The sequence below is a fragment of the Electrophorus electricus genome, chromosome 8 (assembly GCF_013358815.1).
Source record: "Electrophorus electricus isolate fEleEle1 chromosome 8, fEleEle1.pri, whole genome shotgun sequence".
Lineage (NCBI taxonomy): Eukaryota > Metazoa > Chordata > Actinopteri > Gymnotiformes > Gymnotidae > Electrophorus > Electrophorus electricus.
Genome location: NC_049542.1, coordinates 14568233 through 14584376, shown reverse-complemented (window position 1 = coordinate 14584376; position 16144 = coordinate 14568233). Strand labels below are relative to the sequence as shown.

At 39.1% G+C, this 16144-nt stretch overlaps 1 protein-coding gene across 2 annotated transcripts; it reads right to left on the bottom strand.

Annotated features, from left to right (window-relative positions):
- Nucleotides 1-861: 861 nt before the first annotated feature.
- On the bottom strand, nucleotides 862-10802 carry kctd5a (potassium channel tetramerization domain containing 5a). Of its 2 annotated transcripts, XR_003410414.2 has the most exons (7): nucleotides 10428-10802; nucleotides 8814-8922; nucleotides 8560-8651; nucleotides 8107-8202; nucleotides 7056-7181; nucleotides 6516-6631; nucleotides 862-935 (listed from the first exon to the last, which is right to left on the bottom strand). XR_003410414.2 is itself a non-coding variant. In XM_027006839.2 (6 exons), exons 1-6 carry the CDS (start codon nucleotides 10647-10649, stop codon nucleotides 6602-6604), a joined length of 675 nt encoding a protein of 224 aa, XP_026862640.1. In that variant the 5' UTR covers nucleotides 10650-10802; the 3' UTR covers nucleotides 3841-6601. The 2 variants fall into 2 exon arrangements, 1 of the variants encoding a protein (XP_026862640.1); XM_027006839.2 differs by lacking the exon at nucleotides 862-935 and having other exon boundaries at nucleotides 3841-6631.
- Nucleotides 10803-16144: the final 5342 nt, after the last annotated feature.

Genomic DNA, 16144 nt, shown 5'->3' with positions numbered 1-16144 from the left:
TTGTCTCACCTCTCTTTATTAATGATTTGACTGGTGTCAGCAGCAGTGGGACGAATTGGGAAATGGATTGAAGCATCCATTCAAATGCCTCACTAGGGCCTTGTGCTAGATCAATTACCTAAAATATATGGTTGAAAGCTATAGTACATAAAGTTCTTTGTTGTCCATGTTATTCACCTCACCTGAATCATACTGAGCACGCATTTCACTGAAGGCATAAAGCCCAACCAAAATACAAGCAGTAGCTGAAAAAGACTTTTACATGTACAGCAGACACTCTGACCCAGAGCAACATATACATTTATTAGTATGGAATCAAAGCCACAACCTCTGTGCTACTAGTACCTTGCTATACCTGCTCTACCAGGTGAGCTACAGGAAATTCAGGAACAGCATACCATCTGGGGGTGTCCGTTGGTTGCAGACTTCAGGAAGTCATTGATTGCCAAGGACTGAAAATAACTTTATTTATGACTGTCCAAATGCTTATGGGGGACCAAATATAAACAGGGCTGTAATTCATGTGGTTTCCCTGATGTAGGTGTAAACACCCTCAATTTAACATGATGACATTTTGCACTTTAACCTCCTTCTCATTGTTTGGTTTTAGTTCCAGTTAGCTGTAATACAAACTGGATAACTGTCCACTTACCTACAGGCATTACTATCCATCAATTTAAAATATTCAAAATATTACATTCAAAATAGTCATTAAAAATGCAGAGACATAACAGGAAACAGATAGAATCAAGCTGAGCTTGGCATCACAGACAACACAATCAATTAGCAAGCCAAGGTCACTTGCCTGGTGTAATATGAGAGGGTAGGGTGGTTGCTGTTCCTCTGGGTTTCTCTTCCTCTGTGACCCCCTGTAGCACAGCACCCTCATCCCTCCTCTTCCACTCAGCCATGAGTAAAATCATCTTGTCAAAGGACTGCCAGCACCACAAAATCAAGCATAAATGTGCATTAGATAATGCTTTGGCCTAAAATGCTTGTTAGTCTGGAAAATGGTGGCTGAACTTCCCAGCAAATTAAACTGGCAGCCTTTATGCAAACAGTCAGCAGCTAGCTTGACATAATTAATCTGTGTAGATGGAGGCACTGTGCAATAGGGAATATACAAGAGTGTAAGCACTGGAATCACAGTCATCAAGTGTAACGCCATAAATGACATTCCTGGACATAGATTATGCAAGTCATTGGCTTACTGCTAATGAATATTTTTTATTTTATTTTTTTTTTACAAAATGGATTAAATAAACAAAACTACATTAATTAGAACCACCCAGTGCTAGTTGTGTGGATAAATTGAGAGATGTGTTCATAGTGGTATAAATTAACATTTATATATAAATAAATGTCTAAAAGCTAAATATCTTATGAATGGATGTTTAGGTAATTCCTAAAATCTAAAGAGCCAAAAGTATCCATAAATTAATGCAATGTTCCCAATCAGTTATGTAAATAAACACAACCTCTCCACCACAAAGAGCACACATGACACTATGAATCACTGCAAGCAACTGTCTGTAGTCCTTTCTGCTCACCATGTGTTGGTCTGCGAGAGAACGGATGCTGTTACAACAAGTGGTATCAGGACTCTTCCAGTTCACTGTGTTTGCAATGAGACCTATGTGATGCATGTGAATCAACAGTATGCATAACTATCCATAAAGCCCATGTATATGATCCTCTGTAAGGACACAAGTGTGAAACTCAGTTCCCAGGTGTTATCACCAAAAACATTAGCATCCCCCTTTGTAGATTGTGCAGCACTGCCACAAAAACATAATCTCTGTCTGTCAGGCACCTGGCATTTGATGCAACCAAGATGCTGTGGGGGTCTCTTGTTTGGGGTGCTTCCTGTCAGTAATGTTGACTTGCTGTATTTCTGCCAAAAGCTTGGTTCTAGTGAATCCAGAGAGAAACTCCTCATGGCCAATAGAATATTGAGCTCTTTATGGCATGCCCAGAGGGATTGGCTGATGTGTTGCTATGACCCATGAGCCAAAGGGCAGGGAGATTCATTGCAATCGTGGGCTCCCTGTTATATAACACTCCCTGTTATATAGCAAAGGTACTTGTGCACTCTGCTTGGAGAAGTACAAAAGGCAGAAAGCATGTCACAGCTTGTTTAAGGCTCACAGGAAGAGACAGAAGCCCAGGATCTGCAGAAGGTTCCCATGCTATGTATGAGTATGTCTGTTATCTAACCAGATGGCATGAAGATATGTATGCATTAGTGTTAATTATGCCATCATCTATAAAGGCTCAGGTTCATTTTGTCCATACAGTGCTATCTGTACAAAAAAAAACAAAACACTAAGGTATTTTACAAATTCTGAGGTTAACACTTTACATTAATGGTATATGAATAAACAGTACTTAAAATGTTTGCAATTACACCAATGGACAGATTTTAGTTTTCTAACATTAAACAGTACTTAAAATATCACTTTACTGCAGGCAGATACATTCCTTAACTATAATGCCTCACACTGCATTATGTACTGTTTATTAATGTAACCTTTATTGCAAAGTTATACTAATGTTGAAAAATTGAAAACCACTGCTCATTTCTGTAGGGTTTACAAGTACATTGGTGCACTTTTGAACATCCCTGCTTGTAACAAAGAGGCATTAAACCATCCTGAGAGCACAGAAGTTTCAGAGTATTATTTAAAAACACACAACAGAGACAGATGGAACATCGTTATTAATTTGGCATTAAATGTACACTCCAGAAGATAGGGGTGTTAGCCAGATGGTAACACCTAAGATATGGCTACTGCATGACCATGCTCTGATTGATTAGGCATGATACATTGTAACAACAGTATTCAAATCTGGACCTCAAATCCAAATCCACTCCTGAATTGTCATCATTTGTAGTTAATTTTAACGACTAAATGTGACTGGGTCGCCACTTTGTCATCACAGCTGACTTCTAGATAAAAGGTAGTGTGGAAAATGTGCAGGACATGGACCTTGGCAATTGGGATTTGAATACCTCTGGCCTAGAACCTGAAATACTAACCACCATTTTAAAAGTCAAGAGTGCGCAAAGCCATCAAAAGGGGATGACAAGCATGTTAGTTTCGAATGGCTTTCATTTGAACAAAAGAAGGCATTTTAGAAACTGCAATTTAAACTATTACTACAATATTAGGATCTTGAACACAAGTCATGTCACATCAATAAACAGTTTAAAAAAGTAGCCCAAGATCGCCCTCCTCTGTTCTAACTGGAACACTGCTTCATATCAGAATATTAGTATGGGGTGCAGTATATGACCATTTCATCCCTTCATTAAATTGTCATGTTCACAAAACAGTTTAAATAAAAACAACAGTTTTGGAATTTAAGTTTTTATTTAGACTGACCTGATCTAGCACTACCAATCACACACATTGCCCAAGTTAACTTGCAATTACATATATACTATGTGTATACACACATTTTAAGCATAAAAAAATACAAATACAAAAAACATTTTATAGGATTGTAGTTTAGGAACAGCAGTGAAAGTGACAGAAGGCATTTTGGTCTGCTTCTGCCCATTTTTAAAATACATTTTGCAGATTGCACACTTAAATGAAAAAAGGACAATAAAAAAAAAAAAACCTTAGACTGAGACAACAGTCCACTGGAAACCAGTAGCAGCCTCAGAAAAACACAATTGTGCCCATTAAAATGTTAGTTATTTCTAAACACCCTCACCTTAAAAACAAAACGAAAAATGGGCACCAACTGAAATGTCACCATGGACTGAAGTGTCCTGCAGCAGGTCAGAGGAGGATCAGAGCGCACACACACGCGCGCACACACACACACACACACACACACACACACACACACACTTCCCCATGAGCTCAGGCACAACCAAAGACATGGAAAAGTATACTGCGCCACGAGTCTCTAACCGCTCCAATGTCTCAGACGATCTGGACGTGTGAAGCCAGGACCGTGGGGGTCGCAGCCAGAAGCCCTGTGTGGGGATACCTCTCAGGCTGGAGGCATGCTTCCCAAGACAGCGACTCAGAGCAAGCCACTCATTATACCACTGAGAAGGAGTCAAAGCTCTCTGGGCTAAGACACAGGGTCGACAGTTAATTAGCTAGGTAATTAAGAGGATATGTAAACATAGGTATTCAAACTAGCCAAAACCTGCAGGGTGGTGCCACACTCAAAGTAAATGTGAAAGCTTATTGATTAGAAAAACACTAGCAATGTAAACTTAGCCTTTATCAGGCAATATAGAGGCCAGCCGGACCTCTTCAAGAGTTATAGCTTGTATTCCACTATTAAAAGCCCTTTGTGTGTGAAGGAGACTTAGGAAAAATAGCATGCACTGATAACATCTGAATATATTACGTTCTTTAGTATTTATATACATTGTGAAATAGATCTGTTTGTAGGCCAGGCAAAGTTGCTTGCTTTTGTTCCTGACCACATTTCAAAATAAGATTCTAACATTTTGTTGGTCATTAATTAAAGGCAACATTTTCAAAAATGTTCTATAAAAAGAGACAATGATGTGTATATTTCATAAGAACATTCATCTACACAAGAGTTGAACCAAAGAAATGATTGTACATTTTTAAAAGGTGTTGCAAATCATAAGCTTAGAGCTTCAATTCTATTGGATTGCATACTGCTACAATCTGAAGTCACCATACAGTATGTAGCCATATGGTGTACCGATCAGAACATATTTTCCAACTATAACAAACTCTGTCTGCTTGTGAATTAAGGGTGTATGGATACCATCCTTACCAAAAGCCTATACCAATACAAAATACTCAAGAGTATCAGCTGACACACTGATTCAAGCTTAATTTTACCAAACAGCTTGTGTTGGCATCTGTAAAATATGGATCCTCAAAACATCAACAGACTGCGAGAATGATAAGAATTTTAGTGCCAGGTTGACCAGCTAGTAAAACTGATGCACTCTAGTGGAACTGTGCCAAACTAGCACAGACAGAAAAAAAAGCTAATGTTTTTCCTGTCTTTTACTAAACATAAAAATAACCTCAAAAAAAAAAACGAAAAAAAAAAAAAAAAAACACACTACCAAATAACAGTCGCTGTCATGTCACTAAAAGCAGATTTCTAATAGCAGAGCCAAAACCTGATTCAGTCACCTTAAAAGCAAGGCTTTTGCAGTTACAAAGGCTGGGATTTTGGGGAGTCTTCAGTGTTGATCCATCAATGAAACCATTAAGGAATATTCTAGACTATTTGTAACTTGATATCCATTTACCACAACAGGAGTTAAAATTGTATTACCAGACAACATTTCCATGCACATGGAGCAGAAAACAATATTCAAAACATACTTACAGGGCAAGCAGTTAGCAACAAAAACAGAGATGTGAAACATTTTTCTTAATTTTTTTTAACTGATTTTTTTTTTTTTTTTGAAAATTAGATTTTAGTTCTTAACAAGTAGTTTTAGCATTTTGCATTTCCTGATGGAAATTTGTGGGATCTTTAATCAATGTAGCCACAACTATTATTTAGATCTAGGGGGAATATAAAAATTTCATACAAACAGCCTATTAAAAAATTTCCTAAACTGCCAGTCTTTTAAATGCATTTATGATACTGACTACTGGACCTGTCTGGTGCTGCTTTAAAATTTATAGACACATCTTAAACAGAATAACCAAACTTGATTTAAGTGAAATGTTGATATTTTTTTTTGTAATAAACACAGTTTGCTGTAGCTAAAGATACAAGTTAAAGTTAGCCCAGAATATTTCTTTAAGAAGTTTTCCCCTCTCCAAAACTACCAAAGAAAGAACAGTTCCAGTAGAGGTTATTAGGAATCAACCCAAGGATGGAAGACAAAAGATTCACCACAGTCTTTCAGCATTTTTCAGAACTTACTTTTCCTGCAGCAAAATGATCTAAAAAAAATTAAATAATAATTTAAAAGACTCCAGTACTGCAACCTTGAGACAAGTAGATACAGATGCTTTCTTCTTTGCCTGGTATGAAAACTAACACTAGACTGGTCCAAGAAAATTTTGATCACCTCCACATTCTGCATGCTAAAATACAATATCTTTCACTGTTAAAAGTATGAAAAAAAAACCCTTCACTGGTAATCACCATTGATCAACACCATACATCTCACCTTGACAGCATTTTTAACACACACCCACCCTGTTCCACTGTAACATAATATACATATTGTGATATTTTGGGGGACAAAAACAATTTCTTACTGGACCATAAGTTTCATTATTAAAATATTTTCAGAAAGTCAATAAAGACCCTGAGAAAATTGTGGCCCAGATATGAAGGCCTTTTTAGCGCATCTTATAAGTAATGACATGCATATTACAACCATTCAGATGACCAAAATTACTCACGTGCCCCTTCCATAAACATGAAACAAAAACATAGAAATAGTCGTTTTGCTGTGCAGGCTCAAACAAAATGTCAGTGACCCAAAAAGAAAGAAAGGGGGGGAAAAAAAATGTCCATTACAAATTATTTACCTTCAATCTTTGCAAATTTTCTTTCTATTGTGATCTCAAGCATGTGATGCACTGGTAGTTCTGAACCACCTAAAATCACAGTTGATTCACATTCGAGAGCCTTGTTCCTGAAGGATCTGTAAAACCAAAACAATATCAAATTTGAAGTAGTTTCACAGGACAAATCATAAAAGTAAAAAACAAAACCAAACACTAGCTCACCACAATTATCAACATAAGCTTTTCTGATTGGAACTTCTGATGGAGCTCCAAAGAGCTTAAAAGATAAAACTGCATATTTCATGTGCTGCAGGACAGCATGCAAGGCTGCCATAATATTAACCATAAATCAAGGATTACATGAGCCAGAATGCAGAAGTGAACTCAAGATGGAAACAAGGAGTGCTTTTTAGGAGAGCAACATTTCTTGCAACATGAAAACTGCAAAAAGGGCCGGGGGGCATGGGGTCTATAAATATTGAGGGAGATTTTCATCATTAACTCAGCCTTGCATCAGCAGATAATGGCAGACAGAAGACTAGGTCAAGGGGAGGGACTCACCTTGGCCTTTTCGCTCGGCTCGCTGCTTGTTCCATACGACTGATTATGCAGCTCCTTGGAGACAACACAGAGGAACTCTGCCTGGTCCTCGTTCCCGTAGTTATATGATGAGCCGATACTGACCAGCTGGAGAAGGGAAAAGCACAAGGTGAATGGCAGCTGAATTTTCTACAACTCATTTTTATTTAACTACAAGACATTATAAACAAAATATCGGCATATTAAGGGTGGAAAAGAAAATTCTGTGTTTAACTTTAAAAACAAAGATTTATCTATTTTGTGTGGTCTAGTGGTATGTTTATAGGACTTGTAGTACAATTATACTACAAGTCCAGCAGCCTTGACAGATAAACAATTCAATGACCTGCATCACAGTTGATCTTCATTAACATTTCAGTGTGAATAAATAAATGCTGTTGTTCACAAGATACAAGAAATATTTGGAAAAGGGAAAAAAAAAAAAGTCAGTGTCAATATATGACATTTTTTGGTTGCTCCTGATAAATTGGAGAGGGTGCAGGTAACAAAAATATCAAGACTAGAAGAGCAACTTCTGAAGATGAAGACACTTTAGGCCTTAGCACAGATAGACAAAAGTGCAGGTATATTTCTCTTATCTGACCGGATGGGCCTTACAAACACACAGCCCAGCTCAGCCCATAACACTCCACAAAGGCATTTCCTGTCTCTGGTTCACTTCCCTCTCAGACATTTCACACTTCCACAAGAAATATCGCACCAAAAAGAAAACAGCAATATGGAAACTATTTTGCTACTTGAAACTAAAAACAACATTCCAATTTAAAAAGTAGCATGGCTTCATAAAGTCTGATTTTGCAGGATTCAACTAGTATTAAGAACTGATATGCCAGGTAGTGTTATTCCATACTTCATATTTCTTTATAAGAGTTTTTAAATGCCATCATTTCAATCTCTACCTTTTATGTTTATCATATTTGCACATTTTAGTAACCAAAAACTCTGGTCCAGCAGGCAGTACTGCTAAAGCAGGCCACTGTCATCCCCACCCGTTCAAACATCAGTCACCTACCTGTTCAAACTTCCACCCATCAGACATTGTGGAGACCATCTGTGTTAGTTCCTCCTCTTGGCACTGCAAGACTCTGTACACATGTTTCACAGGGATCTGGGAACAGGTGAAGGGGGCATTATGCCCTTGTATCCATTCTAAAGACCTGTCTAAGTATAAATCATACATCCTGAAATGATAGACATCAGTACTCCAGGATCCTTGATTGTTCTTGCTTTGTTCATGTGAACAACTCATGTGAAACAGTTCCTTCCATCTCATATATATTACACTTTCCCTACTATTGGATCCTGAATTGGGTGGCCAGCCTGTTGTAATCAGTGACCTCAAAATGTATGAGTATTCCAGCCAAGGCACACTTCTTGTAGAAAGAATTTAAGGAATTAAGAACAGTCATTTTAGGGATAAACCAAGAAATATGGTTTAACAACAGATTTTCTATTTTGTATTTACCTGAGCCGTTTTGCAGTCCCTCTCCCTGATTTTGTCTTTGACTAATTTTATCAACGAAGTGATGTTGTAGAACTCCGCCTCTTCCAGAATACCTGACAGGTAATAGTAGAGTGAACCTTCAAATAACAATGAACCTTCAAATAAAGATCACATATTCAGGAGGTAACAAGAGGGTTACCATAACATGACTCACATCCCAGGAAAGAACCAAACAAATATGGCCAAGCCCCAACATGATAGTGTTCTCATCATACCTTCTTCTGCAAGGCCTCTGTTGAGCACTAGCTTTCCATGCCTCAGGTAATTCAGTACTGGACCAAAGTAGGCTGGGTCTCGGTCTATTAAATAGGCTCCCATTTCATCCTGGGTTTTGGGATGGATAGGACAAAGCAAAATAAGGACAAGCAGTTTCCTAAAGAATTCAATAATTTTACTGAATTTGCTGGTGATACATCACAGAACACAACCTAAAGACTAAGAAAAAAAAAAACAACACACACAAATACTTGCTTTACAGATTTGCTTGCTGTACATGCAAATCAATTTAACAAAGTCATTCAAATGCAAATGAGCTTATATTGGAGTATAAATGCTTATCTTAAGGAAAATGGGGTTTTGGACTGATGCAAAACCACTCGCTAAACATTGTCCCATGTTGGTCCCTTTAAAACACTACAGAAAAAATTTAAGTTTAAAATATTCACCACATACCAGTTCAATTTTTACATACTTAATCTTGGGTGGGGTCAGTCAATGGCGAAATCAGAGGGTCTAGTTCGTTATATGGGGTTTATTAAATTGATTTGTGATTTTTTTCCTGGACTAAAAAATACCACTTTTATCGTGTATATTACGGATATGGTTTGAATAAGTTAAGAAATAGTTTATCTTCATGTAAATAGATTTTAAGTCAACAGTACTTAAAGTACTAAACATGTCGCTTAAATCAATACCATTTCTTAGTAATTTCTACCTATGTGTAATGTCAGCAAAAAAATGACTTGACTAAGGAATGAGCAAAAGTTGACCACTTTTCTTAAAAAGCTATCCTACCTAATCTAGATATGAAAATCTACCTAGGTTAGCGTTACTCAACCAGCTCAGGTTACTGAATGCCTAAATGAATCATTAGTATGAACAAAAACTATCTTGCAAGCATTTTGCCAACAGGTTAGCTAAGATACCTTAGTCAGCTAGGATAACTACTGTCACTTGATGAAAGAGCGCCAATCTTTCATTCTTCTGGTCATTTCTGTTATTGTTTTTGGGCGCGTATTTGCTAGCTAGCCATTTAACTGCCAGTTTTCATTCACGCAAAGAATTAACCGGTGCTATCGAGTTAACTAACTAGCTAGCTATTATATAGCTATGTATAAAAACGTCCACAAAACATATTATTCGACTGTTGTCATCAGTAACAAGATGCTACTACGTCTCACAAGTAGCCATAAATTCGCCATCAATATGTAGCTAAATTGTTAGATAGTAGCTATCTGACTGGTTAATAGCTAGCAGTTAACCCAGCTAGCGTTTACTAGCTAGAGAGCTATTCTGTCATTCTCGAGAACATTAGCCTATCGTAGCAGACATCAGTACTCAAACAAGTCCGTTGTTTACGTTAAGAATAAATGACAGAAGTACTAAGATAACCAGCTATTTTAACTAACCCAGCTAACCTCATCATCAGACTGCAAAAGGAAGAACCATCTCTTAAATAAGAAAGCTAAGTGTTACCACTATACATTTCCATTCCAAACTGGATGGCTAATGCTAGGTTATCCAAGCAAACCGATCCAGCCAACCGAACTGACTACTGTAGCCAGCGATATACTAGCTATCTAGTAAGCCATCTAGCTAGCTAATTTTACCTTGTCAGAGTCGAGGTCGGGGTCGGCCTGGCACAGTCGGTAAAGAAAAGATTTTGGATCTCTGCACAACGTTTGTCTCGTCGTAAGAAAGTATGTGCCGCCGACGTTAAGGCGAACCCATTTTGACGACCCGGTTCCAGATGACTGCATTCTCTCTCCAGGAGACAGGGCGGGACACCTCCGACCAACTGAGCCATTTGAGTCAAGCCCCTTCTCCGCCATCCCTCCTATACTCTGTCTAGTCTAAAAGGAACTGAGCGCATAGCAGGAAATACTCAGTTTCACATTCTATATGACACACCCACCCAGCGCATATGAACTATTGTCGGATTCAGGTGGAATTAATGTAGCAACTATTTTGTGAGTGTAAATCAGGTGTGTTACACCAGGAAAACATCAGTTATACAATGCGGATGTGCCCACACCGGAAACGAACTGCATGGATTGTGCTTTTTACAGCACCGCTAGGCACTGGGGTGTTGCTCTTTTTAAGGGTATTCTTGAAAATCTCTGCGTTCACTTGGTAGGCACATATGCGTTTCCTTGATGTTGCTAACTTCATACAACGTCAACAACCCCTATAGAACAGTGATTTAAAAAGTGTAGACAATATATGGGAATTCTTTAGTAGGTCTTTGTCTCACAGCGAGCTCCTCAGATCACTGACAAACAAACATCCAAACATTTGTCCTCTACAAGCCCTAGCACATGGTGCAACTGCAGCTGGAGATGCTGCACATTTCTTAAAACAGTGCTCCTGCTTTAACACCAGCAAATCTGGTTACTAACAATTATACAGAAGCATCTGAATATTACAAGAAAGCATGCTATGCTAGAATTGGATTGGAGCTAAACTGCATATAAACTGATCCCTATGAATGAGGATTAGTCACCCTGCTCTCAAAACATTTAATAGATACAATAGACATAACTTTTCTTTCTTTCTTACACATACAGGTATTTAGTAGACACTCTTATGTAGAGCAACTTACAAAAGTACTTTATCTACTCATAGAATGCATCCTAACCAGTACAATAGGTTAGAGTCCAAGATACTGTTGAACTAGAATACTGGTAGATACAGGAGTCAATGCCAATATCTAGAAAGAATTACCAAATGAGCGTAAGTGCTAAAAGGGTTAAATTAATCTATAGTAGTGCAATGTAGCCATGCTGCTACATTCTGGATTAATGGTAGTGGCCTGATGGCCCATATAGGAAGACCAGCAAGTAGCGATTTGCAGTAGTGAAGCCTAGAGATGACAAGAAAGTAAGCAAGCACATGGGTAGATTCCTGAGAAAGAAGGGGTCAAATCCTTAGAAAGTTACAAAGTAGAAACCTGCATGACCAGGTCATGTTTGAAACATGAATTGAGAATGATAACTGGTCATCCAAAGTTATACCAAGGCTGCATGCAGCTTCAGATGTCATGACCAATTAGGTCATGGTGGGGTTTGGGAGTTCCTTAGATGGACAGAAGCTCAGTCTTACTTGGGGTTGAGCTTCAAGTGGTGAGCAGCCATCCCTAAAGTAATGTCAGCCATGCATGCTGAGATATGACTGGGAACCTAAGTGTCAGAAGGTGGGATGGAAAGTATAAGTTGAGTGTCATCAGCATAGCAGTGGTAGGAGAAACCATTAGAAGATAATACAACACCAATAACATGAGTGTAAAGAGACAAAAGAAGAGGACCTAGCACTGAGCACTGAGGGACACAAGTGTAGGGTCTACATGAAGCTGAAGTGGGCAGTTGATTATTATGTTGATCATAGACTACTGGTTCAAGAACTTGAGAGGAAAGAGAGGAGTGATACCAATCTGTAACTGCATATGTCAGTGCTGTTAAGTGTGGCCTTCTTTACTATAGGTATCAACCTAACAGTCTTGAATGCAGTAAGCACGTAGTAAGGATAAGGAGTTGTTGATGATGGTAGTGATGAATGGAAACCGATCTCTCAAAATTGCGTGGAACAGAGTGGAAAGAATGGGCGCCAGCGGGCATGTAGTTGGATCATTGGATGTCAACAGTTGAACAATGTTGCCTGTGGAGTGAGGAGAAAACAAACCAGAGAGCTATACGTAGAGGTATGAATACTGATGGGAGGAATGGGAACAAAGAAAAAGGACTGGCAGATTATAGTGACCTTCTCCTCAAAGAAGCTGATGAAATCCTCTAAGGTAAAAGAGGAGGGAGGAGGGGGAGGGGGAGGGTTAAGGAGAGAAGAGTAAATTGTGCAGAGCTTGCATAGATACGATGCTGATGATCCTATTTTTCCTCTGTAGTAGGATGATTTTACAGATGGTTTTTTTCCAGTGAGAACTTGGAAAGGAGAACTTGGTATGAGTGGAGATCTGAATCTAGGTGAGATTTCCTCTACCATCACTCCACAGTTTTTAGTTCTATACTGTTGCAACATAGTCCCACTGCTAGCCATGTAGCAGGCAGGGGAGATCTTGCAGGTCTGGAGGAAAGAGGGCACATAAGATTAATTGAGGAGATGAGGAGAATGTAGAGAGGGAAGAATTAGTAACTGTATCTGGGGAGAAGGAAGAAAAAGGGTCAGGGTGAGGAAGGGTAGATAAGATAGGAGAAGCAAGGGAGGAGGGAAGGATGGGGCACAGGTTGCGGCAGACAGAGGAAAAACAAATGAGAGAGGCATGAATGGGGAAAGTAGGGAGACAGAGAGAGAGGGATTGTAAGTGATCTGAGAGGTGGACGGGGGTGACAGGAATGTCCAGTGCTAGGGTGGGCTGGCTCAATATCAGGTCCAGATTGTTGCCCACTCTGTGAGTAAGATGAGACTGGTTGTGGGTGATGTCAAATAACAACTGCAGGCTGAGGCAGGTTGACTGCAGTTTGTCTGATGAAATGCTGAACTCACAGAGGAGAGTCAGTGGGTTTCCGTAGATGGGGAATTGACTCAGGAGAGGGTCAAGCTCAATGACGAAGCTACCTAGGTGACCTGGTGTGCAGTAGATAACAATCATGTAACATTTAGCGGGGAATGACATTGTAACAGCATGAAACTCAAAAGAAGAAATAGCAGAGAAGAGCAGAGAAATAGGCTAAAACACTACTCTCAAGACAACAGCAACACTGCACCAGCACCCCTGCCAAGCCACTGTGGAGAAATGTAAAAGCAGAGGACAACATCCAGAGTTGTTGCGTTCTCGGGAGAACCCACATATGCAAAAGAATAGTGCTTCACATGATGCATTCATCTTGATGTAACTTAAAGAATCAGCCAACCATACAAACAACTAATGTAATGTTCAAATTAATGAGATTGGCTGCCAAATTTGCAACAAACTATAAGGAGGGTGAGAAGGCAAAAGAAGGTGAAGATTTTAATGATGGTTCTCTGTGGAGTCATGGCAGCAACCTCACTGGAGAGGAATATCTGGATGCATCTGCTGTCATCCATTAGATCTTCCTGTCAGTGGAAAATTATGCAACTGGATTGATATAAAATCTGACCTGACTGGAAAGACAGTGGTTCCATGTCATGAACTGGATAAATATTAGATTTCATTATCAAGAATGAAAATGGTTCAAATCAAAATTTTTAAAATGTCATATTCCATGTGGTTTTTGTTTTTCACACTGTCAAATGACAAATCTGTGTCACATATAGAGGGCAAGATCTGATTTAGACCACTTTTACCTACAGTATGAACGTAGCCCAACACACCTAATTTAGTTTATTAAAACCTTTGGGAACATTTGTATATTAAAACCAGATATGTTGGAATTAAACTCTGCAGTATAATAGATCTGCAGGACTGAACTTGTGCATATTTAATATTAATGTAACCCATCCTCCTCTGATTAATGACAGATGGGAAACTAACATCACAGAATGAATACATTTGCATTTTCCAATAAACCTATCAGCCAAGTCGAGGTTTTTTATTGTTATTCCAGTTGCATATAAGTATGCAGTGAAATTAAATAATGTCGTAACACAAAAGAACACAAATAACAAATAACAATAAGTATAAACTACAGGACCAGTAGTCACAGGATGTGAGTGATGATGTGTCCACCTGTATGATTAAATGCTTTTTTAAACAATCTCTTATTTCCTTTGAATAACCTTTGCTCTTCATTTTTACAGTTTTCCTTTAGATTCAGTCTCACAAGTATGCAACAGAAAAGTCATGGGAATTCCCATCATCAGGAATTCACTTGTTTAAATGCTACAAAATAATGCTAAACATTAGCAAGACAAAGGAGCTGATTGTGGACTGCAGCAAGAAGCAGTAGCGGCACTACCAACCTGTTAGGATGAATGGAACCATGGTGGAGAGAGTAGACAGCTTCAGGTACCTTGGAGTTCACATCTAGCAGGACCTGTCCTAGTCCCACCACACCAACTCCCTGGCAAAGAATGCTCGTCAGCATCTTTACCACCTCAGACGCTTAAGAGACTTCAGACTGCCCTCCAAGGTACTGCGGAATGTCTACACCTGCACTATCAAGAGCATCCTCATGAGGAACATCACAGTCTGGTTTGGGAACTGCACCAAGCAGGACAGACAAGCACTCCAGGGGGTGGTGCATTCAGCAGAGCGCATCACTCATGCAGAACTTCCTGACCTGCAGACCATATATTTCAAGTGGTGCCAGACCAAGGCTAGGAAGATTGTGAAGGACCACACCCATCCCAACAATAGGCTCTTCTCCCTGTTGAGGTCAGGGAAGCGCTCTTACTCCCTGAAGACCAACACAGAGAGGCTGAAGAGAAACTTCTTCCCGCAGACCATTTGGGCTCTGAATCAGGGCAACTGATGGAACTGATGGGACTACTCTGTGTATGATGTCCACAATAACATCATAAAAAACTGTAAAAACTGTAAATTGTTATTCATCGTAACATATTTATTTATTCATTAATCCACATCCATTTCCCTGTATCTCTCCTCGGCCACGGACAGAGCTGTTACAAAAAGCATTTCACTGCCAGTTATACTATTTATGACGATGTATGTGACAAATAAATTTTGAACTTTGAACTACAAAATGCCACCTGTGCCCTGGCACTGCTGTGTTGGTGGGACAGTTGGCCTTGCTCTGACCCCTGCCATTCACTGCAGCACCAGCCAATCGTGGACATCTGTGTGTTTGTGCTTGCTGATGAAGGGCAGTTAGCGCTATCCACTGGGTGTGTTTGGCAGCCTTCTGTCATAGCATGGACAGGAGTTCAGAAAGATGTGGTGCATGGTATCATGTGTCTTGTAGGAAGCATGTGCTTGATGCACCCACCAGGGTTGGTATTTGTCATCTGACAGGGGAGGCTAGTTGGTGGGTGGGATTTGGTTTAATGATTAAGTTGGTAGAAAATGGACATCTAAAAAAAAATATTCACTAATATTTAAACAGATGATTTTTAAAAATCATCCAGTAAAAAAAAGTCCAGTAGGACTTTTCAAACATCACAAATCATACACTAGCAGCTATTTAGTATATAATTATAAAGACAAACGAGACCAAATATAAACTCAGCACACATATAGAATACTTCGTGCTATCGCCAATGTTTAATATGATTTCATTTTTGATAGGAACAGTAAAAGTAGAAGGAAGAGTAGAAATAAACACCCACTGTTGCACATCTTACACTGTTCCACATCTTGGTTTAAAAACATGGATTGTGCAATTTGTGATTGTTTAGCTCAATCTGCAGTTCCATAGAAGTAAACTGCCTCGTCATC